Below are 24504 nucleotides of genomic sequence, written 5' to 3'. Positions count from 1 at the left end.
TATTTATTTTATTTAGCTTAATGAAGCCACAAAAGTCGGTGGCTGCCTTGGTTAATTGTTGTTCTGCAGTTACAAGCAGGAACAAGTCAGTAATTACAATCACTGAAGCAGCAGTTTGCCTTCTTATCTTGCTCATCACACCTGCTGAGGATACCAAAAAATTTAGCGCAAAATAAATATCAAGTTCTCCACAGACCAGACTGTCTTTTTATCGAGCTTTCTCCTACTAGCAGAGGAGAGAAAGACAGAGAGAAAGTGTGGAACAGGCAGGGATCTGTCGGACCCATTAACAGAAGCTGCTGAACAAGTCGAGTAGTCGAGTTTCCAACCCCCAAAGAAGAAGAGCGTTCTCCCATTTTCCTTTTGGACCACATAATTTATTCTAATGCACAGTAATGCCATCCATATTATGGGTTAGGGCTGTGCAATTAATCGATTTTTAATCGTAATCGAGATTTTAATTTTAAATCGTAATCGAAATTCCGAAAATATGACATCGTAAAATCGATTTTTCACTTTAACTAGGGTAATTACTGCACTTATGTTTGCAAGTGTTGAATTTTGTGGCAAAAGTTCAAAAAAGTTTCTTAATATCAATCATTCAAAATGAATTATTAATAGTTAATATTGTATAATAAGAGCAATATTTGCACTTAAATCCCAATGGGGAAATTATTTGCAAAATGTTCATTAAAAAACAGCATATTTTAAATAAATTCTTGCCTTTTGTCATTTCACAAAATAATCGTAATCGTAATCTAAAATCGGATTTTGAGAAAAGAAAATCGAGATTTTATTTTTGGGCAAAATCGAACAGCCCTATTATGGGTAATTAAGATATTATACTATATTATGAATAATTTTAATGGTCCCAGTCAGAATAGATGTCTCCATCCAGTATCGGAAAGGATCTTAATAATTAAACATTTTTTGGAATTATTCACAAGTTTAGTTTATATATTAGTTATATATTAAGTTTAGCTTGGAGAAAGGAAGACCTCTCTCAGGGCTTCCTTGGGGATCTGCCCCAAGACTAGGAGACAGAGATTACACACACACACACACACACACACACACACACACACACACAGGGATCTGCCCCAAGACTAGGAGACAGAGATTACACACACACACACACACACACACACACACACACACACACACACACACACACACACACACACACACACAGGGATCTGCCCCAAGACTAGGAGACAGAGACTCCAAACTCGCCCTGATGAGTTTCCGTTGTCGCCTCGCCATCTCGGGAAAAGCCATGCAAATGAAATCTCTTTATGCGGAATCTCTTCTCTTTGTTCCCCTTTGCCCGTGTGGTGCTGTTGGAAATCACTCGCATGGAAATGAGAAGGAAATGGGATGTACTTTTCTGGCTCCACTCAAGTTTTGCCTCAATGCTACTTTTAATGGCCAACATTAAACCATCCACTTCCCTTTCCATAAAGGTTTTATGAGGTGGTGCAGAAAAAAATAAGAGTGGAGTGGTGGTGGTGGTGGGGGGGGGGGGGGGGGGGGGGTGTATGGGATGAGAGGACCTGGCATCTTGAATGACTCATGGTGAACAGAATCAGCTTTAAAATGACTCCTCAGCACTCCCATCAGGAGGTGGTTGCATGCGAACATCTTTCTGGAGAAATCCTCACACAGAGCATTCAGAGAGAGGAGAAGAAAGTGAGAGAGAGAGAGAGAGTGTGAGTGAGAGAGAGAGAGATAAAAGCAAAAAGAAAGAAAGAAAGAAATAAAGAGAGATGTGGATGTAGTCTCTAATGAGTTAGAGAGAGAGAGAGGGTGATGCAGAAGGAGGAAGGGAGTGAGAGGAGGAGGAGGAGGAGGAAGAGGAGGTAGTCTATAATGAAATAACAGGAGTTGAGTGTTGCATGTGGAGCTGGAAGACTTTGCATGCCAATAAAGGGATCTCTGCCTCAGTGCACTGCACTCCATCTCCAGAGCTCAGGGAACCTGCTGAATTATGGACTTCTCACTCCGACACTTCACAGATGCAATATTTGTGGGTCTTTGATGTTCGAACACTATTTAGATCTCATGGGGATGTTCTTCAAGAGAGAAAGCATCTTTTTCCAATTTGTGTTGGATACTGGTTACAGCAAAAAAAAAAAAAAACATCATTACAGTAGTGGGTTTTTATTTTTATTTTGGTATACAATGACTTTGATAACATTAAAATTGATGTTCACAGTATGGTCCAGGACCCCATTCCTCTCACTGTGGGAACTGGATAGGTATCAAGAATAAATCTACGGGGCCAAGATTGTTGCAGACACTGCTGGTATATGGAACATTTGGGAGAAATGAATTCCTGTATGTGTCTGAATTGAATCCCACTGCATGCAGTAAAATGTAATGAATTACAATCCTTTATTGTATCGTGGCCCAAATATTGTGATGTGTGCCATATTGTTGCCTGTACGGCCAATACAACCCGTAGCGTTGATATTCAGCAGGCGTCATGCATTGCCGATTTGCCGTTACCTGCTGCAGTACCATCTGAGGCTGCTTCTTTGGGTGTTTTCTCACCTTCAGAATTGAAATCAAATAAATCAATTCATATGATAATAATATATTGATAATCATAAAAGAATGAACATAAATAAGACTCTCCTTCCTATCTCTCTCCCTATCTCCCTCTCTTCCTCTCTTCTCTCCCTTTCTCTGTTTCTCCCTCTCTCATTTAATGATGACATGAGGGCTAGCACTGCCCTTTGTGTGCAGATTTCTTTGCTGCAGAAAAGAGTCTGTGGATCTCAGCTCGTGTACGAGGGTTCATATCCACTAATTTCCCGTGAGAAAATGGGGAAGGATGCTTGTAGATATTACACTCAGATGTGCATCAGTGGAGCCTGTGCCCTTTTCACCCGAGCACTGTGGCAGGCTGATATTCACACACACAATCTGTATGTGTGTGTGTGTGTGTGCTGTGACAGGCTGATATTCACACACTGGCTCTTTCAGCAGACATGGTTTGGTCAATAGAACAGGCCCCATAAACTGTTTGGATAACAGAAAAAGAAGAAGGGCTCCATAAATTGTTGGGACAGCATAGGGGAAGCTCTCAAATGAGCCGTGCCATACAGCTTGTCCGGCACTGGCTTAGTGTGTGCGTGAGTGTGTGAGAGTGTGTGTGCATGTGTGTGCGAGTGTATGTTTGTGTGTGCGCGTGCAGGAGTGCGCGTGTGTAGATGTGTGTGTGTGTGTGTGTTACTCCCTAGGTCCCTTTCAGCTTTGAGAGCTGCTCTGAACAAAGTTTACATTCTGTTTACCTGTACGATCCGGCTGTTGCCATAGCAAACGCTCGCTGACCCCTTTGCGTTCCCCACACGGAATGACTCACAGCCTGTGATGAGGCTCACATCAAAGCCAACACACGGATGTCCAAAACGAGGGCCGCTGGTGCTAGTGTGACCGAAAAACAAATTTTGTTGCCAAACGCATTTAGAGTCAAAGTGATGTTTGTGACTGGGAGGTTTTTTTTTCAGATCAAATGATGACGAATGGGAATGCGTTTTTGTCCAGCGGGCTTTTATCGCTGAGATGGGCGCTTTCTCCTTTACAGCTGCTAACGGAGGCTAAATAGGAGCTTAATTAGCCTCCATGCCAAGATGAAATCCAGATGTTCTCAACACACTGCTGGTTATGAAAACGGCAGGCATCTGTTTGATTATTTGGATGAAATAATGGGCCATTGTCCCTGGGTAGGGGAGACTCCACTAACAGCCAGACACAGCTAGGGCGTTCGCATAATTGGTTCCTTTCTTGTTTTATTTCTTGATGGCTTTGGTTTCGCCATAGTAACCGCTAATGCCATGCACAAACTGGACCTTTTTTGTTCTTCAAAGCACTCGAGATGTTCATCTTAGCCTGAAGGATCCCGCCACGGCTAAACAAGAGAGTTGGAGATGAATAGAGATATGCACTTGTGTCTTTACATCGCATGTCAGGCTGAAATATTTCTCTTTGTTATTGAAGAGTTCTACGGGGCTACAGGCGAGCTCTGTGTGTGTGCGTGTGTAGTGCCTTGACTGTGTGTGTATGTGTTTGTATGTGTATGTATCTTGATAGTGAGAATGTTTTGCGGGCGCGCGTGTGTGTGTTTACATCTCAGCTGTTGCCCCATTGTGCTGTGTGTGTGTGTTTGTGTGTGTGTGTGTGCGTGTCTGTGTGTGTGTGTCTGTGTGTGTTTACATCTCAGCTGTAGCCCCATTGTTCCGTGTGTGTGTGTGTGTGTGTGTGTGTGTGTGTGTGTGTGTGCTCTGGCTGGTGTTGTGGGAGGCTGCCCTTGTTCCCCCACATCTGCTCCAGTGTTCTGTTTTGGCTCTGCTTGTTGTGCTTCTCTAATTGTGCTCTTGATGTTTGCACACGGACCATCCTACACCGACACAGCACTAATGATCTCTCTCTCTCTCTCTCTCTCCATCTCTCTCTCTCTCTCCATATCTCTCTCTCTCAGAACACAGAGATCTCGGTGTTTGAAGTGAACATTCGCTTTGTGGGAGGGCTGCTGTCGGCCTACTATCTCTCAGGCAAAGAGGTATGTGCTCTCTATTCCCTCTCAAACATACACCACACACACCACACACCACACACTGGCTCCTGTAGACATGGTGGGAGTATCTACACAGAATAACTCACAAGAGATACCAAAACACTCTGTCCCCTCCCAGCAGTGCTGAGTAGGTCTGTGTGGCACTGCATTTGAGTATGATAGGCCCTGATGTGTGTGTGTGTGTGTGTGTGTGTGTGTGTGTGTGTGTGTGTGTGTGTGTGTGTGTGTGTGTGTGTGTGTGTGTGTGTGTGTGTGTGTGTGTGTGTGTGTGTGTGTGTGTGTGTGTGTGTGTGTGTGTGTGTGTGTGTGTGTGTGTGTGTGTGTGTGTGTGTGGTAACAAGCATGAGGCCGTGTGTTGGCAGCCCCTGAGCTGGAGGCTGGTCGGCTGGTCCAGTTCGCTCCACCGGAGGTCAGGCATCTTGCCCACCCACACAGCCAAAACAAACAGGCCTCTCACAGGCAGCCCCCCCCCACTCTCTCCCTCTCTCCTTTTTATCCTTCTCTCTCCTTTCCTACCCTTCCTTCTTCCTTCTCTCTTTCTCTCTCTCGGTACCTCTCTTTCTCTTTCTCTCGCTGTCTCTCTCTCACTCTTTTTTATCCTTCTCTCTCCCTTCATCTCTCTCCTTACCTATTTCTTCCTCCTTCTCTCTCTCTCCCTCCCTTGATCTCTCTCTCTCTATTTCCGTCCCTTCCTCTCTCTCTCTCCTCCTCTCCTCTCTGATTCCCTCTGTCCTGGCGAGCTCCACCCCCCGGCCTGCACACAGCTCCCCTCTTATCCCCTCCAAGTGCTCTCAGAAGAGAAGAGCTCCCAGCCTGCTCCCCTTTCATCTCCGCCGCTTCAAGTGGCGCCGGACCAAGCTGCCCGTGTAGGTTGGCATACAAAGACGCTACTTGTGCGCGCGCGCGCGTGTGTGTGTGAGTGTGTGTTTATGTGTGTGTGTTTGCCCTTGTGGACCTGCTGGAGAAGGTTGTGAAAGAGACATTTACCCTGTGCTGACTCAGAGGGGATTCTGGGTAATGCCACTAGCCGGGTGGCCGGCTGAATCCAGTCAGCTTTCCTGTTTTTGGCTACTAGGAAGGACACACTCATGCACACACACACACACACACACACACACACACACACACACACACAGATATCAGACATTGACCTTGTTTGGACTGTCTTCCCTGTTATTTGTACTTGGCGAAGTCATTCAGTCATCTATCTGAATCAGCGCTAACGGCTGTGGCTTCATTTCAAATGGCACAATAGCAGGAAATGTCTGTTTGGGGGTGACACGGGGAAGAGTGCTCTAGGAGACAGGATGGAGGGATGAAGAACAAAGACAGGAGAGGAGGCAGGGAAGAGAGGATGAGCGGAGAGGGGATGAGGCCGGAATCTACTCAGGTCACGGTTCGGCAAGTCTTGGTGGCTCCTCGTGAGAGAGGAAGCCGAGCTTCTGCTGAATTGACTGGACGTTGGGAGTCCTCTCGAGGTGTGAGAGGATATTGGCCCACTTAGCACTGGCACATCACCAGAGAGAGCACAGTTTTTGTTGGAGTTGAAATCTTGGGCCCCTCTGGGTTTGGGAAAACAAATATAGAAATGTCTTAATTGTAATACTGGGAAAGTGGGGTTTAATGTAGAACTAGATCAATGATACAGATAGTATGATTTGAATTGCATATAGTAAATATGGTCAGTTTGTGATTGGATGATACATAAATAAGCTTAACTTCACTCCTAGTAGCACTGTAGAAGCTCAAAAAGATTACCCTATGCACAAAATAATTATTGTTTGTTGAAGAATGTGTAAAAGTATTCATGCATGTATGCATGTAGTCCTTTACCCAAGAAACTGTTGCTAGAAGGATCTCCCTTAAAGCAATAAAGAACTGTAGTAGCATGCAGAGAGTTCTGTTCAGATGCTCACTCTTCCTCATGCTACATTAGCGCTCTCCGAAGGCTCAGATTTATTAGCCAAATAAATGGCGCTTTGTGGCACGAGGCAGGCCGGGGGAGCCTAGATTGAAAATGATGCGCGCCTTCTCACCGCGTTAAAGCCGCGAGTGGGTCCCTAATGAAACCCATCGCTGTTCCCGCGCTCTCATAAGCCGCCGCTCGGCACTCACGGTGATCGTTGAGTATCATCACCGGAGACTCGGCGGAACGCGGGCAACTCCTCAAGTTGTCATACTCACCCACCCACCCCCCCTCTATCCAATTAAAGGCGGTGGGAGTTGTAGATACGGTTTGCTCTGCGGCCCGCAATCCTCCCATCTTGCGTTTTCATCGCCCTCCGTGTCAACCTCTTCTGTAGTCGAAAATGAAAGTGTGCAAACGCAACTTTTATAAATGTTGAAATTACAGCCTCGTTTGAATTATGGAAAAGGATGAGGAGCTTTGGTTAAAGAAATGGATCTTCTTGGTTTCTCTCTCTCTAGATTCAAAGTGCTTTATTGGCATGACCAGGGGTACTCATATTGCCAAAGCACTCTCTCTATCTCTCTCTCTCTCTCGTGCTCTCTCTCTCTCTTTCTTTCTCTCTCGCTCGCTCTCTCACTTTTATGTTTAACATTCTAACAAAGCTTGTGCCACAATCTTCTGAACCAATTCTGTATTATGTACCCACTAGAAAGCCATGCCTGTGAACGACTGTCACACAGATGTTCACACAGTGCAGTGACATGGCTGCTAATTTGTTAGCTTTCTCCGCTCGCTCTGTGAAGAGCGGAAGCAGCGGCGACATGATGGTGTGTGTGCCTCCCCTCAACAGCACAGCCACAGAGGCTAATTCATCAACACCTATGGCAGAGAATAACAACCAGCTAATGGCATGCATGAGTAACCACAGTCAACAGTCTGTGTGTGCGTTTGTTTGTGTGTGTGTGTGTGTGTGTGTGTGTGTGTGTAAGCCTGTGTGCGTTTGTTTGCGTTTGTGTTTGTGTGTGTGTGTGTGTGTGTGTGTGTGTATGTGAGCCTGTGTGCGTTTGTTTGCGTTTGTGTGTGAGCGTGTGTGCGCGCGTGTGTGTGTGTGTGTGTGAGCGTGTGTGTGTGTATGTTTGTGTGTGTGTGTGTGTGTGTGCGTGCGTACACTGGGAGTCTATGGAAAGACTCAGTGGGGGCTAATTAATGTATGGCTTGTCCGTGTCATTGAGGTGAGTGCTCTCTGCATGTAGGCTGTGAGCTTGCATCATAATGGGGCCCAGGGGCTGTATTGCTGGGGCACGCAGTTCCACAATTGAGAAAATGTAAATGAGACACGATTGGACAAAAGCTGCATTTGTTTGTGTGTGTGTGTGTGTGTACGCGTGTGCAGACATGTCAATGTGCATGTTGAATTTACTCTTGTGTACAAAACGCAATTATCAAACCCAGATGAAATTAAATGAAATGTGCAGCCCAGCAGAGAAACACTCATTGTTACTTTCACAGGTTGTCTTGTCATTGCGTTTGTATGAAATCCGTTAACTGAAAGGAGGAGGAAAATAGCTTTCAGCCCTGTGGCTGTTCTCATCGTACATGCAGAACAGGCCTGCGTCCAGCACCTTACACACACACACACACATACAGTACACACACACACACACACACACACACACACACACACACACAAACAAGCTGTGCTCAGTGTGTATAGGGATGTAGAGCACACACCAGTATTCGGCGGAAAGAACACACACACACACACACACACACACAGAGGTGACGTGTGAGACATCTATTTGTGCAGTGTCAGGCCAAGCTGTGAGAACAGGCCCAGCTCCTCACTTGGCCTGTGTGTGTGTGTGTGTGTGTGTGTGTGTGTGTGTGTGTGTGTGTGTGTGTGTGTGTGTGTGTGTGTGTGTGTGTGTGTGTGTGTGTGTGTGTGTGTGTGTGTGTGTGTGTGTGTGTGTGTGTGTGTGTGTGTGTGTGTGTGTGTGTGTGTGTGTGAGCATGGACAGGGTATGAGTCTGTGAGTGAGCCCAGAATGGCCTGTTGCATGTTAGAGGAAACGGTTTGCACTGGGGAAGTCCACACATAGTGGTTTCTAAGAAAACGATTCAGCGCTTTTTTCCCCTCCTCTACTTCCTTATGTATCGCTTCTTTTTTTCCCTCATCTCTTGGCTTGTTGGTTCACTGGTTGGTCCTGAGAGCCTGGCCGTGAATGACCTGCTCTCCCTGTTTGACCCGTCTCTACCAGAGGAAGGGAGGAGCGACCAGGAGGGTTTTATGATGGCAAGACAGGAAGGAGTACAGGAGGAATAAAGTGGATGGAGGTGTGGGAGGTGGGGGGGGGGGGGGGGGGGGTGGATGGAGGGGGGTGTAGAAGGACAAAGAAAGTGGCAGGTCCTGTTTTTATTTCCTCTGGGTGCAGTTCACAGCCGTGCTGTGGCTCGGTGGCGTTGGCCGACTGTCAGGAGAGGGCGAGCTGCTCCTCTGATAGAACTTTTATTAGTTTATGGGGCACAGAGGAGCAGTCAAAGACATCTGAATGCTGTTTGACTTGTGCCTCGCTCCATTTCTCTCTCTCTCTCTCTCTCTCTCTCTCTCTCTCTCCATTTCTCTCTCTATTTCTCTCTCTCCTGCTCTCCCTCATTCTACCTCTCCTCTAACTTTGTTGTGGCACTTGAAGAAGGAGGTGTGCTTAGTGCTTAGAATAGTGCATAGTGCTTATATCTCTGTTTGTGTGTCATCATATTCTTGGTGCATACCACTGAAAACAAACATATCCTCTCTATAGTGTGGACCTGTTTATCTAAAAAGAATCCCCCCCCCCCCCCCATACACACACAGACAGTACACACACACACACTCAAACTCTCATCATATCTCCTCTGGTGTAAGTAAATCCAGCTGGTTCACAGTTCTGAAGTTATGGCGGCCACTGATACAGACCTCCCTGGACTTCTCTTGGAGAGGAAGTGTGTGTGTGGCGGGGGGGACTGGACCCTCTTTACAGGCCTGTGCACTTAACTCCTGGATGAATGCATGTATCGATCTGCCCATGTGCCATTTCTTTTTAAGGCTATCCTCCTCGAGGCCATCGACTCAACCAATCAAATGAGGGCGCCTCTCACCAGCTCAGAGGAGATCAGCTCAATCTCTAGAAGGTCGTGCCGTAAAGCCGAAAGCTCTCCCTGATTCATCGAATGATTTTTTTTTTCTCTCCCTCTCCTCCTGGGGTGGGGTGTTTTTTTTTTATGTTGAGAGATTAACACAGTGTGCATCCGTAAAGCTGTGGGTATTTTCTTTGTTGAGCTGATGTTGCTGCTGGGTTTAATTTAATTTCACCACCTTGCCCTCTCAGTCACCCGTGAAACGTGCTTTTTGAGGCTCATTGAGTTCATTGTTGTGCTGTAAGCTTATTGGAATAGAATGACTGGTCCTGAATCAGATGCTATTCTCCTTTTACTTATAATGCACACTTTGATGAACATGACCGTTAGACTGATTTTGCGAACAGATTTTTAATTTTAACAAGCCATTTACACACACTCAACCAATTAGCTTTATAAAAGAGGGGTCCTTGCAAAAGAAGAGAAGATTTTTTTCTTTTTTTTCTGGAATGGTACTACAAGGCAAATTGGCCCCTGTTATCACTGCACTTCAGTAATGCAAAGGCCTGACCAAAGAGTTGAGAATTAAGCTGAAAATGTCCAATAATGCTCTTAAATCCCCAGTAATACTGTATGCTTACAGCCTCAATCTTTGGTGGGATGTAGAGTCTACTCTATGCTCAAAACCATTCCATCATTATTGATCTACAAACGGATTCATCTCAGTGTATTGCTTCCTTACTCATAAAACAACCAACAATGTTTGCAGTCTTGTAAGTGTTGAAAGCTGTCGGGCTGTCAAATGTGTGAATAGAATTGGAATAAGCAGTGAAGGCTGCTTATTCAGTGATAGTGAGCCCACATACACACAGTGATACTCACAGAGTATGTCTGTCTGCCTGTATGTATAAATATGTTTTCAGGCTTGGAGGCCCAGCAGAACTGAACCCATATATGCAGCTACAGGCTTCCCTACCGGGCTAACCTGCCGATGCAGTCATGTTCTTTTCATGTCCTGCATATTCAGCAGCCTGCTCTCCTTATCAGGACACCCCCTTCCTGCCCTCCACTTGGTTGTGTCCCCTCTGCTGGGAAGCACCAGCGCTCCTTAATCGCTCATCCTTATGACTCCGGACCATGTTATTCCTGTTTTTAACACGGCGCTGACGTAAAAAAAAACAATAAGCTTCAGCAGCAAGAGTAATTGCGGTAGTCACGGAGCTTAATTGCCCCACTTTTTCCTCACGTTTTCCTAATTGCACAGGTGCCCAGAGGGAGGATGCTAACGCTGCTAACTCTTAACACCTAGGTCCCCAGAGGGAGGATGCTAACACCGCTAACACTAACAGCCAGCACCTAAGAGAGGATGGAAAGTGGGGGGAAACAGGAAGATGCTAACCTCACGTGTAATCCTTGCCCCTTATCTCTGATATGGTCGTGTTGGAGCCGATAAGAAAAACAAAGGCGGCGCGGTGGTTGTGAATGCGTGGTTAAGTGATTGCCATCGCTGTGTCGAAGCTTAGAGGTGGATTAGCGTCGTTTATCAAAGTGGAGCTTTGGGCTCCGTCAGGACGGGTCTCCGGGCCCCCACCCTTTAATCTCTCAGGTCAGAGCAGAAAGCATCTCGACAGTGGTGTTTACCTCAGTGTAAATCAGGGAATAGATCTGGCAAGATTTGTAATGAGCTGTCACTAAATATTTGCGGTAAGGGTATGCATTTGGTGTGTGTGTCTGTGTGTCTGTGTGTGTGTGTGTGTGTGTGTGTGTGTGTGTGTGTGTGTGTGTGTGTTATTATGAGAAAGTCCAATCTCAGTCGCTGCAATGTCCGTATACGGTGTCAGTTGCATCCTAGTGCACAAACTGGATTGGATGGATGAAACAAAAGCACAGACACAGAGCCAAAGTTACGATGCGAAAACAAGCAGGATGTCTGGCTCCATCTTTCCTTCCCTTCCACCCCCTCTCTCTCTCTCTCTCTCTCTCTCTCTCTCTCTCTCTCTCTCTTTCTCTCTCTCTCTCTCCCTCTCTCTCTCCCTCTCTCTCCCTCTCCACTCTTGGCTTCAGGGTGTGTGAGTGTGTGTAGTGTTCTCCCAGGACGGGTGGAGCAGGGGCTTATTTATAGTGACAGGTCCAGAGTGCACACACAGTCACCGCTGATGGAGCACAACCTGTCCTCTCCCGGCGGGGGAGGCCAAACAAACATGGCCGACTGAGCTGGAAATGCCGAGTCACCGCAAGCCGCTGTTGCCGTGGCCGCCACCGCCGCACCATCCCATCCCTCCATCCCTCCATCCCGTCTCCATCGCCATCATCACAGCCGCACTAATCCTGTTGACGTCTGTCCGCCCGCTCCGGTGTTTGGTTATTGCATTTCCGGAGCTTTCCAGATGGAACCCTTTTGATAAGGCTGGCCTGTGAGCGACGGAGAGAGGGAGGGAGGGAGGGAGGGAGAGAGAGAGAGAGGGAGCGAGGCTATGAGCACAGTCCTTTCACCTGGACGGCTTCTTTCTCACCCGTGAATTGAGCATCGGGGTTCATACCAGGTCGAGGATCTCTGCGAGAGCAGTGCCCGCTTCTTTTGTTTCTTTTTTTTCCCCCCCTTTTCTTTCAGCTCTTTCTCTTTTTCTCATTGTTTTGCCCACGCTAATTGTCTCATTAGTCCTACATTCTGCCTGGAGAAATGTCCTGGACTGATCTGTTTGGTGATATATTTCTGGGTAGGCAATGTGCTTTTTGGACCCCTGCCAGTTTTTAGGGGAAGTAGAGACCGAATTTATGCTAAACGAAGGCCCAAGATTAGTTTTCCAGGGGATTTTTTAATATATATATATATATATCAGGAAAGGGAGATAGAGTCGAGCATGAATGTGAGCAGTGTTTGACTGAGCGGAGAGTGATTCCTCTTCCTCCGCTGTGCTCTGTGGAGCTGTACGTTAATGAGAGGAGACTCTCCCTCCGCATCCGTCACCTGCTGAATCATGTCAGTCCAACTCCCCTGTGTCTCCCTATCACGGCTGCACAGCCCTGCTAGCGCTCATTGTTCAGCCCGCAGATTTAGCCTCTCCATTTTCCCTGTGATTAACAGGCCATTAGCTGGCATCTGGGACTCGGTGTCTGTACAACTGATTAAAAAAAAAAAGAAAGAAAGTAGAAGAAGATAGACTGACAGTCTTAAAAAATTAAACAAAGAAATAAATAACGGCTTTGCATCTGTTCTCCCACGGAAGGGACCTCCAGAGTCGGGCCTAATCACCTTTTCGTGTTCCCAGGTCGTTTGTTTTCGGTCTTGATGTGTCTATTTTACAGTGCCCCATTATTCTCTCCCAATCTCTAATTATACACAGCCGAGATGGACGTTTCTCATTACGATGCGGAAGAGTAATGAAGGCATGGTCTTGGTTTGGAGGCCCAGCAGTGTCGTGTTTTTGATGTGTTTTGATGAAGTGAATACAGGAGTAAGCTAAGCTGAGGAAGATGGAGCCATGCTGACTTATTAAAGCTCATTCCTGTACCTCCTGGACGATGTGCTCCCTCTACTTTTTTGTGGTGTTTTAGAACGCTACATTTCACCGCTGCGATTCCTTTTAAACGTTTATAAAGTACTTTGGTCAACCGCATGTTGTTTTATTTTATTCTATGCTTTTACTTGTAAGGCAAAAACACAGGCATCATCTTCTGTTTCTGAAATGGACCTCATTAAGGAGTGCTGTGAAATGTTTGTGCGTGTGGAGGAGATGGTGGTGGATGATGTTATTGTGTTTCATATAACAGGTCATTCATCGTCAGGCTTGTACCACAATATCGGTACGGTTTGAGCTTGGAGCATGGGGTTGATTCAGTGCACACAAACAACACCATCCTCTGTTGTGGCTCGCGTTGCCTCTCCTGAAACTCGGGCCATGTTTTATGCATGCGTCGCCGACAGGGAGGCGTGTAAAGGTCTGGTCGCCGGGGAGACGAGCTCTGTGTGCGTGCACGCTCGCGATCGCACTAACGGACGCCCCGCTGCGTCTTGTGCCTGGCTGACACTGCTGAACGCTTGTGTGCGTGTCGCTCCGCACCCAGATGCATGTTTACATGTAACCCGGTCCCCTCACATGTCTGCTAAACGCAGACGTGCACGTATGGCCTCATGCTGACAGCACGTATATATATACGCCTGTGCATGATAACGCCAGTGAACCGTACCTCCCTTCGCGCAACCCTTGCACAAATAAGTGCTGTGTATTCATGAGCGGTGGAGACGGTTGTTGTTCATCATTAAAGAGCTTGCAGTGGCCTGTAATTAGCAAAGCCTCTGTTCTCTGATGCGTTTTTTTGAAGTGGTGTATCTATAATGTATCTGTGACGCATCTTTAATAATCATGTGCCATATGGCATGTTTATTGTGATAATCTGTTTTTCTTTTCCGTCAGCCTCCGAGCTCTGTGTTCAGGCAGACCATAATAAAGTGAAGTGATGGTAAATGGACATAATTAGAGGTTGCCATGGAGCCCAAGATGAGGGGCACCCTTCTCTTCCACTCGCTCATTCTCTTTGCAGCCCAAGTGTGTGAGTAAATGGCAGTGCTCACACAGGCCAAGTGTGTGAGTAAATAGCTTGTTAGCGGCATGTTTGTGCTAGCGCAGCAGACAGCTGGTACATCTGCCACTGCAGGGGCAAAATGCGTCCCCTCAGCCACCTCCCTCCCCCTCTCCTCTGTCTCCCGGGGCAATCGCAGAAGACAATTGCATGTCAGTGATATCTGCTGTGCCCATCGCTAGCCACATATCCGGCACTGATGCCCATTTGGATAAAATGTATCCATGGCCATTTTCAGCCTCGATCACCGTTAGCAGCTGTCAGTAGTCAGGGTTTCGTTTTTTTCATTATTTTCTTCCGGCTCCATTCCTGTCCTGTTCGCTCTCGTTCTCCTTGGTCAGGACGGCTGCCTGGGAATCTGTCCAGCGATGCCACTGCTCAGCCGCCGTTGGCAGCGCCCACGATCCCGGGCAAGCCCCCCCGAACACTCATCCGGGGCATTCTGGCCAGCAGGCCATGGCACAGTGTGTCTATGGGGCTGTGGAGATCATGGCCTACTGCTGGGGCAGATCATGCTAGGCTAAGTCATTAAAATGTTTGCCAACAGACGGGAAAGATATGCTAGGCTAACTAAATCCAAGCATTTGTTAACTGAAGAAATACCAATAGTGTGACTCATACTCAGATGCCACTGAGACACAGAGGGTTATACTAGGCTAACAAATTTGAGCATTTGCCAATAGAGACGAAGCCTATGCTAGGCTAACTAATTTGAGCATTTCCTAACAGTGTGGAAGGCCATCAAATGGCCCTGAGAGACAGAGGGTTAGCATGGGTTCAGTGGCCCGGCTAATGGTGGCCCACATTAGCCTGCCATGCTGTCTGGTCCAAGAATTCAATTCAATTCATATGGAGAGCTCTTGGGATTGACTGGATGTAATGGGATATTGAACCAGCATGTTGAGCCATCCTCCTGGTTGGATCAGCCAAGCATCCTGTTTCCAGTCTGGTGCCACCGAATTGGATGTACACAAGCCTCTGTCACTAAGCCTGTCTGCTGCCAATAATATGGACTGGCCTGTATGTAAATAGGCACTCTTCAAAATTGATGACATTTCACTCTGTTTCAGAAAGTTGTAGGGTGTGTTTGTGTGTATGTGTACAGTATGTATATGAACATGTGTGCATTGGAGTGTGTTGTGTGTTTGGGTGTGTTTGAGCATGTGTGCATTGGTGTGTGTGTGTGTGTGCGTATTTGAATTTATGTGCATTGGAGTGTGTCTGTGTGTGTGTGTTTGTGTGTGTGAGTGAGTGAGTGTAGGCCTATTAGAATATGTGTGCATTGGAGTATGTTTGTGCGCATGTGTCCATATGTGTGTGTGTGTGTGTGTTGAGCGCACTGCTGTGGCCCACTCCTCCAGTGTGTGCTGAGGCCTGCAAGTCCTCCTGCTGTCCCTGCTGCAGCGCTGGCTCAGCTCACAGAAAGGCATTAGACAGAGCTCCGTCATCCCTGAGTCATCTGCCCTGCGTCTCCACACTCACCCATTACACTGTGCGTGTGTGTGTGTGTGTGTGTGTGTGTGTGTGTGTGTGCGAGAGTGTGTGTGTTCACTACGCCACGCTCACCTCGCTGGATTATAGTGTTTGTGTGTGTGTACTGTGTGTGTGTGTGTGCGTGCACTACGTCACGCTCACCTTGCTGGATTATAGTATAGTGTCTGTGTGTGTGTGTATGTTCACCATGCTCGCCTCGCTGGATTGCAGTGTGTGTGTGTGTGTGTGTTCACCACGCTGCGTTCACCTCACTGGATTACAGTGTTTCGTGGTCACTCGAGTGGAAGCGCAAAGTGAGTCTGGATGTGACTGTAGGCTGCTTGCTGCTGGGCGTGCTTGTATTCAACAACTGTTCTCTGTATGTGTGTGTGTGTGTGTGTGTGTGTGTATGTGTCTTTTTGTATGTGTGTTAGATGGAGAGAGAGAGGGAGGGATGTGTTCATGTAGCACTATGCTGATGTCGTCTCCTTTTTTTCCCCTTCTTTTCTCCGGGCTTTCTCACGGCTGCTTTTTGTGCCACAGTCATTCCGCTCTGTTTAATATCTGAGTCACAGCCTCTTCTCGCTGCATCTGGAATCGGGGAGGCAAGAGAAAGAGAAAAAGAGAGAGAGAGAGAGAGAGAGAGAGAGAGAGAGAGAGAGAGAGAGAAAGAAAGAGAGAAAGAAAGAAAGGGATAGATTAAAGGAGCGTCATATTTCCAGTGACATAACACCATGTTCATGTAGCACGACGTCATCATTGTTGTGAAACGCATTGTGCCCTTCCGAGCCAAGAGCTCTGGAAATAACAAAACGTAGACCACAATTCACTCAATTGTCCCTTTCCCTTTAAAAAAAAAAACAAATGGGTCTCTTTTCTAACCGAACACAGATGAGGGAGGGATTACCAGATGCACAATCTGAAGGTTTTTCCGCCTTATCTAAGCCATTAGAGAAGAAATGGTCATCAGAACCCACTGTGTTGGAAGGAGCAGAACAATGAGGATGGAAGCCATTTTGAGAATGACGCATTATGGTGGTGAAAGGAGGAGAGAGGAGCATAGAGGGACGAGGACGTACCTGAGAAGAACCAAGTCATCAAGAGTGGACCACGGCAGCCACTGGGAACTTTTTCAAGAGAATCCCGGAGTGGGTCGGAGGGGGTAGTAGGCGTTGAAAGAACTGCAGACGGATAGGTGGGAATAGGGGGGGGAGTGATGGAGAAATAGAGAAATACAGAGTGAGAGAGAGCGAGAGAGAGCTCATTAGTGATGGAGTGACAGACAAGAGAGACAGGCCTGAGGCAAGAGGGAAAGGGGGAGGAGACGGGAGTGAATGGAGACAGAAATGTGGGAAAGTGGTCTAAAGCAGAGCGAGCCTGTTGCGAGTTAGGAAGAGGAGAAGAATGGCAGAAGTGTAGTGAGTGTAGAGAGTGGGGAAGAATAGGTGGAGACGGAGAGAGGTCCCTGAGGCCCTCTGCCGCAGGCCTGTCCTGCCCTCCATGCTGTTAGCTAGCCCACTGCACCTGTCCATCAGAGAGCTGGACCTCTCTTCAGAGAAAGGGGGCTATCCTCTAAAGCATCTCCCACACACACACACACACACACACACACACACTCTCTCTTTCTCCGTCCATCTGCATCTCTCCCTCTCTCTCTCTCTCTCTCTCTCTCTCTCTCTCTCTCTCTCTCTCTCCGAGCTAAGAAGAGAAGAGACGAATGACCACTGAATGGCAAGAGTCTTTGAGTCCAAGAGTCTGTGAAGCTCGGCTAATTAAAGTTAAGAAACTTTAGTTTCTACAATGCCTAGCAGTTAACGATGCCTAGTCATGTGCAATACACAACTCAAGTGTGCTCAGGTAAATTTGAATGACTAGGTGCCGTTGCTCACCTGTCCATCATTGTTCACTCCATCTACTGCATTGGTGTGGAGTGGACCACTCATAGAGAGACATATAGCCTTCTCAAAGGAGCGGCTCCAGGCCAAATTTTCCGACCTCAAATTCTGTGGGTGGGACTAGATTTCGGGATGGCTTCCATGCTAATGGAATTTGTGGTGTGCCACGAAAAGATGTTAGGGTGTTAATTTGTGCCCGTGCTGCGTGCCCACTGTGAAATGGGTGAAAAGATTGCAGGCTGCTGTCTGCAGCTGGGGCCAGCAGAAGCCTCCCCAGATTCCAGAACTGTAGCATGCAACGTTGGCAAAACGTTTACATCTATTCCTGTTGGAGAGGCGTTTCACTGGAGGAATTTCTCATCTGTTGAAGGCATACAGTTTTTTACAGGGAAATGAACGCGACACAGAGACTGCCAATGCTGAAGAGAAGGTAGCATGGCGTACGTTGCTTGAAAGTGAACCCGAGAAAATAATCTAAGACGTCTGAGCTAACTCATAGGTACACGTGTTTCTGTATAAAGGTAATACTTTTGGGATTGGTGCCCATAAACTTTGTGAGAAATAGGCCCCAACTCTCTGACTCTTAAGACTCTGTAAAAAGAAAATACATTTGAAGTGATGTACCATGTATCTGCCAGTCACCTACTTCATGTAAGCATGTTGGCAAGCAATTACCGGTGAAGCACAGTCTTGTTTATGAGCTGGTAACTGGAGTTATCTGCCTCTTGTGTTGTCTGTGTGACCGGAGGGTGAGACTACACCGCACACAGCACGGCTGACTGCAAAACACCTCTCTTGCGGTCTCACTAGAGCTTATTAGTATTATTGTGTGAAGTCACTACCAGCTGCACACACACTCTCTGGGAGAGAGTGGGAAACAGGTGCTCAGTCGTGTAATCTTCATCAATCGGCATTATCCTCTCCAGTTAAAAATGGCATCGACTGAAATAGAGAGAGAAACACCCGGCTGTGTGTTATCTGATGATAGTTTGCAATGTTTTTGAGGAAAGTGTGGGAAGACCAGCAATGTACAGTGTTTCCCCTAGAGTTTTTTTCCAGCAGTGGTGCTAGCGTCTGAAAATCCAGCCGTGGTGCTGCGCCACTGCTGAATACATTGTAGGGGAAACACTGATATATCTCTGAGAAGTGAGCCTATACCAGGTGTTTGATGTGAGAAATGGAGACACTGGCTGTGAAGTGAAACTAAAATGGCGGTGCTGTAATGTGCTAATGCCGCGAGATCTTTTATTAAAACATCTTGAAGAGGAATGGTCATTTAATTTATTTTCCTTTTCTTGTCCATACTCTTCGTTTTCCTCTGTGATCGTTAATATACCCTCCCCCCCCCAACCCCACTGCTCTGGAGATGATGTGCCCATGGGGCCAGCTGAGCCTCGTCGTCCTTCCTCTGATAAGAGAGAAATGTTCATTTGCGGACGTCTCACACGTCTGGCCTCCTCTCACTTCCCCCGTAATGAGGGCCAGCGGCTGACGTCCGGAAAGGCCGAGAAGTTTCCAGCTGACCTTCAACCCAATTAACGGCATGTCAGCCATTGCGTTCGCTCTGCAGCGATCACCAGCCCCTTGCTCTGTTATCACTGCCCCTGCAGCATTTGCCACCCACGTCTAGCCCAGAGAGCTTACCAGCGCCACGAACTACAGGAACGCTGCGTGAGGGAAAATGGGTGTCTGGGTTTGTGCAACTACCAGACACTACGTGTCGACTCCTCAAGGTGTTTGCTGAATCACCGGCACCTCTTACGCACGTCCCCAATACCAGCATCACCTCCCTCCCCACAGGCCAAGTGCATTATTTTAGGAAGGATTAAGATGGACATCTTGGAAGTTAAGCCGGGAGTTTAGGATGTGTGCTTTGCCATGCGGAAAGGAGATGGACACAACTGAGATTAATTTTGGGTCTACAGACTCTTGGCTAAGAAAGGCAAATGATTCCTACAGAAATTAGAGGGATACACTCTCAAGACGATTGTGTTAGAAACAACACACAAACTCTGGAGATGTGTTGAAAAACAACACATATTTTGACAGTGTACAGTGTACACTGTATAATCAAAGTAATGTGTTAGAAACAACACAAGTTGTGATAGTTTCAACACATTTGTTTTGAGTGTATACCCCTTGGCCATGCGGAATAAATTTGATTATTATGCATTTCTGTGCTTTGAATTTGTGCTTTGAATTTTCCAAGCATCATCCTTGTTCACCTCAGATGGGGTGAATATACTGTACATAAGAATATGAATCACATGAAGGACATACAATTGTCACCAGAACTACAGAACAGCACAACTTCTGAAATATTCCTACACTCACGCTGCCAGTGCGAACCAATTCTTGACAGATCCTAACTGACCGGCCTGGCCTGTTCTCACATCAGCGTCGACTCCGCCACGTGAAGTTGTCCTGCGGTGTGGGAAGCCGTCGCCAGCTGGTGTGGGATCAGCAGCTTTCGCCTGCGGTGTGGCAGCTGCCTGAAGGATGCCAGAGGCTGCTCAGCGTCTCTGTGTTCTGTACGCCGCATCAGCAGACAAGAGACTGGGGGTAGCTGTCTGCCATCGCCCGCCCCGAACCATAAGCTCTGGATCTCCCTCAGTTGGATAGCCTGTATTTAAAGAAATGCCCAGATCCGTACATTGGGCGCCACGGATGTCTATCAAATGCGTCTGTGAGTGTGCATAGATCACCATTGTCTTGCTTTGCCCCCTATCGGAGGCAAAAATTAGGGTGGTAGTTTCCAGGCTGCCTTAGCAGCGTGAATCAAATCGCACGCAAGGCAGCATGGGAACACCCAGGGATCACCCATCCATCAGTTGGGTGTTTTTACAATCAATAAGCTGCCATGGTTTCTTTCGCCATTACTGAGCATATTTTCTGTGCTTTCCCCTTGTGCCTTTCTTTGTTTGCTTTGTTGTCTTCACTTCAATGCACTGCGGAAGTTATGTCTGCATTTGTTGTTCTTCCATTTTCAAAAACCCTATTTGATACTTTTACTTATTCCCTTCTCTCAATTGACGCCGCGGCACCCTGCATGCAATGTAGTGCATTTTGTTTTGTCTTTGATTTTTATTCAAGGCATGTTTTGTTATGGTCTGTTGCCAGGGAAACTAATTGTGTTGCCGAGTGAGCGAGCGGTGCCTGCCACAGTCAGCCCCCTGCCAAAAAACGAGCCCAAAAGCAGCAAACGGATGAAAAAGGAGCGCAGGTGTGCTGGAGCATAATTGAGCTGCGCTTCATCACCAACGTCCCCAGCACGGTTCTCCCACTGATCAGACGGCTCACTCACTCACTCACTCGCTCGCTCGCTCACTCGCTCTCTCTTACTCTCACTCTCTCTCTCACTGATCAGATAGAGCATCTCTCTCTCTCTCTTTTTGTCTCTCTCTCTCTCTCACTCACCGATCAGACGGAGCACAAGTCTCTGTCTCTCCCCTTCTCTCTGTCACGGTCACACACACTCTCTCTTTCTCTCTCTCTCACGCTCCATACACACACCACCCCTTTTCTAGGAGCCGATGGTTTATCTGTGCCAGTTAGCCTGCGTCACAGCCCCCTCTCAGTCTCCTCTGGCAGATGTGCCCAGCTGTGCTCCGTCTCAGTATCTCTCTCCCGCCACCTTTCCCGCCAATCGTGCCCCTGGTGGCAGGGTGGCACTAAAACCCTCCGTAAATGGATTAGCGCTCCTGGCCTCCGCGGCATAATCCCTCAGTGTTAGCACACGGCGGTATTTTCACCTTCCTCGGTGCTCTATTTAGGCTAAGCGCAATTAGCAATCTGTTTACAACTCTCTCTCTCTCTATCGCTCTCTCATACACACTCTCTCTCTCTCATCTCTCTCTCATACACACTCTCTCTCTCGTACACACTCACACACACACACACACACACGCACACACACACACACACACACACACCACCACCACCACACACTACACACTTCTAGATTACCGTAAAAAGGCGGAAGCGCTTTTTTTCTTTCTATTTTATCCGTCGACTACTCAGTGGAGCACCGTTTCTCTGGGCCCTTATCTAATTACTTGTTTCTCTCGCTCTCCCCTCAGCCAACGCCGCCTGCAGTTCACGGAGAGAGACATCATGACTGGCACGGTCGCCGTGCACAGGCGTGTGACAGGGGGAAAATGGGTTTAGGAGACGGGGTCGCGTTTTGGCTCTCATCTCCGTCGGATTATCACAGCTTGCGCGAGCTAAGCAACTCAAGGCGCTTTTAGAACGTTCTAAATAGTAATGATGTGTGCTTTGCTCTGTGTGTCTGGGTTTTTACCAGTTTTTAACGGGTGTGTGTGTGTGTGTGTGTGTGTGTGTGTGTGTGTGTTTGTGTCAGCCGCAGGCTTGTGCCACCCCTGTGCTCCTAATTTGTGTGTATGTGTGTGTATATGAATGTATGTGTTTGACATGTGTTTTAGCTTCAGGAAGTCGAATGTGTGTTTGCGTGTGTGTGTGTTTTACGACTGCAAGGCACTCGTATGCTTAGCATTCATGTGTTAATGAGACTTTGGTCACCCCTATTGTTCAGAGTTTGTGTGTGTGTGTGTACCCATGTGTTAATGGGACTTCGCTCGTCCTTGTTCACTAAGTTTCTTGAGGGTGTGATTAAGTGTGTGTGTGTGCATACGTGTTCATGGACTTCAGTCGTCTTTGTTTTCTAGGTTTCTTGAGAGCGCAATCATAACGTGCTTCTGTGTGTGCAAGTGTGGGTGTGTTAATGAGACTTGAGCCATCCTCTGTCTTGTAAATGTGATGTGTGTGTGTGCGTGTGCAAGTGTGGGTGTTAATGAGGCTTGAGCAATCCTCGTTCTTCTAAGTGTGTTTGTGTGTTTGTTTGTGTGTGTGTGTGTGTGAGTGTGTGTGTGTGTGTGGGTTGGTGGGTGGGTGTGTGTACTCTTGAAACAGCAGGGGCCCTTGTCCATGTGAAGTGGTCTTTCTAGGGTGGACTGCAGAGAGAGATAATCTTAATTGCTGCCCACCACACACAGTGGGTTGCTCTATCAGGGTCCCCGCGGATCCTTCACATTTATATTTCATTTATGATATTTAAGACCTTAAAATGTCTGGAATTGTATAAGGGCAGGCATTAAATTTGATCTGGAGCAGAATGATGAATGTTGTTTAGCTTATGTTCAGACATAGAAAGTAGGTCTAATGCCAGTACGCTTTTCCTCTCTCTCTTCAGTTTGACCTGGTGCACAGTTGGCTTGCCAATGAACTTTGAGCCAGCGGAAAAGTTTTCAACCAATCACAATGCAGGATTCCATCACGATTGAATTAAAATGAACACAATTGTGGCAATAGGCTACTTTGAAAGAAACGTTGATGTGCTCATTTGATGTTATGAGGGAGATCTATGTTAGTCTTTGATATCAACAAGGTTTCCAAAGAACAGAATGTTTCAGGCAGAGATTTTCAGAGTTTGGTTAATGTAGGTGTACTGTAATAAATGATTATTTTTTAGAAATTAATTCAAAACATTTTCAACGTAAGGTGTGCGCCAAACATTTCTTTAGGTTGTTTTATTTTGCCGGCCTATCCCATGATAATGACTATTTCGGCGATTGGTATTATATTTTACCCTCAAAGGTCTTAAAAAGGTCTTAAAAGTCATTCAGTTTGTACTTCAAAAATGTGCAGATACCCTGCCTACCCTGTGCCTCCTGTACCAGAGGCATCCTGCACGCCACACATCAAACCCTGCTCTACACACACACACACACACACACACACACACACACACACACACACACACACACACATACTGGGGATCTGTAGAAGTAGATATTGAATGTCTCAGACTTTCATCATTCCCCTACACTCTGTTTGAGCGTGTGCAAATTGATAATTTGTAGTGAATTGCAAATGATTACTTATTAAATCATCTGCTTCAATAAAATATTGCATCTCTGTTGAGGCCCAGAGATAAACTGAGCTAGTCCAAACAGTTCTAGTTTAGTCTCTGTCACCTTGGACAGTTCTAAACCAGTTCTAAAGTGGGCTAGTCCAAACAGTGCTAGTCTATAGTCTCTGTCACCTTGGACAGTTCTAAACCAGCTCTAAACTAGTTCTAAACTGGGCTAGTTCAAACGGTGCAAGTCTGCAGTCTCTGTCACCCTGGACAGTTCTGAACCATTTGCTCTTGAGACAGCAGATTCTGTTAATATTGTGTTTGTTTTGTTGTTGTCATAGCCTCCTGTCTGAGTCAGTATTCCAGAGTTCACCATCCTCTGATAGGTGGCACGGACGTCCTTTTCGTATTCCCATAACGGGTGTCGAGTGCATTGTCATCGTGGCTTATCTCCTCCAGCCCGGGGAGAGATAAGGGTAATAAGCCATCTGCGGAGATCATTTGCGTGCTTCCACTCAGGAAACCATCGGGCAGGAAGGAACAGCACAATTAGGCCTCCGAGCCCTACTCAACGAAACCCTCCCAGTGCTGCCACGCATCAGGGGTTGATGCTATCAGATGGCCGGTGGTGGAGTAGGATCCGGTCGTTTTAATAAAGAACAGCACATTACTCTCTGTCAGACGCAGTTCTAATCAGTGCTAGTGCAGTCAGCTAAGAGCACCAAACAGCAGAAGGGGAGCTGGGGAGGGATACTAGCCTGTGAGGAACCAGAGCATTTTGGACGAAGCTTGCTGTTAAACAGTGCAGCTGAACAGTACACCTCAATCCTACAACTAAACAGTGCAGCTAAACAGTACACCTCAATCGTACAGCTAAACAGTGCAGCTAAACAGTGCACCTCAATCGTACAGCTAAACAGTGCAGCTAAACAGTGCACCTCAATCGTACAACTAAACAGTGCAGCTAAACAGTGCACCTCAATCGTACAACTAAACAGTGCAGCTAAACAGTACACCTCAATCGTACAACTAAACAGTGCAGCTAAACAGTACACCTCAATTGTACAACTAAGCAGTAC

General features: G+C 47.0%; 1 protein-coding gene across 1 annotated transcript in view; it reads left to right on the top strand.

Annotated features, from left to right (window-relative positions):
- Positions 1 to 24504, top strand: part of LOC134097585 (mannosyl-oligosaccharide 1,2-alpha-mannosidase IA-like) — a 134963-nt gene that overhangs the window by 61734 nt on the left and 48725 nt on the right. The window contains exon 4 of the mRNA XM_062550490.1: positions 4484 to 4564. Within this exon, the coding sequence (XP_062406474.1) occupies positions 4484 to 4564 (81 nt within the window). The remainder of the gene's footprint in view (positions 1 to 4483; positions 4565 to 24504) is intronic.

Source organism: Sardina pilchardus, chromosome 12 (assembly GCF_963854185.1).
Source record: "Sardina pilchardus chromosome 12, fSarPil1.1, whole genome shotgun sequence".
Lineage (NCBI taxonomy): Eukaryota > Metazoa > Chordata > Actinopteri > Clupeiformes > Clupeidae > Sardina > Sardina pilchardus.
This window is presented reverse-complemented; position numbering and strand designations above follow the sequence as displayed.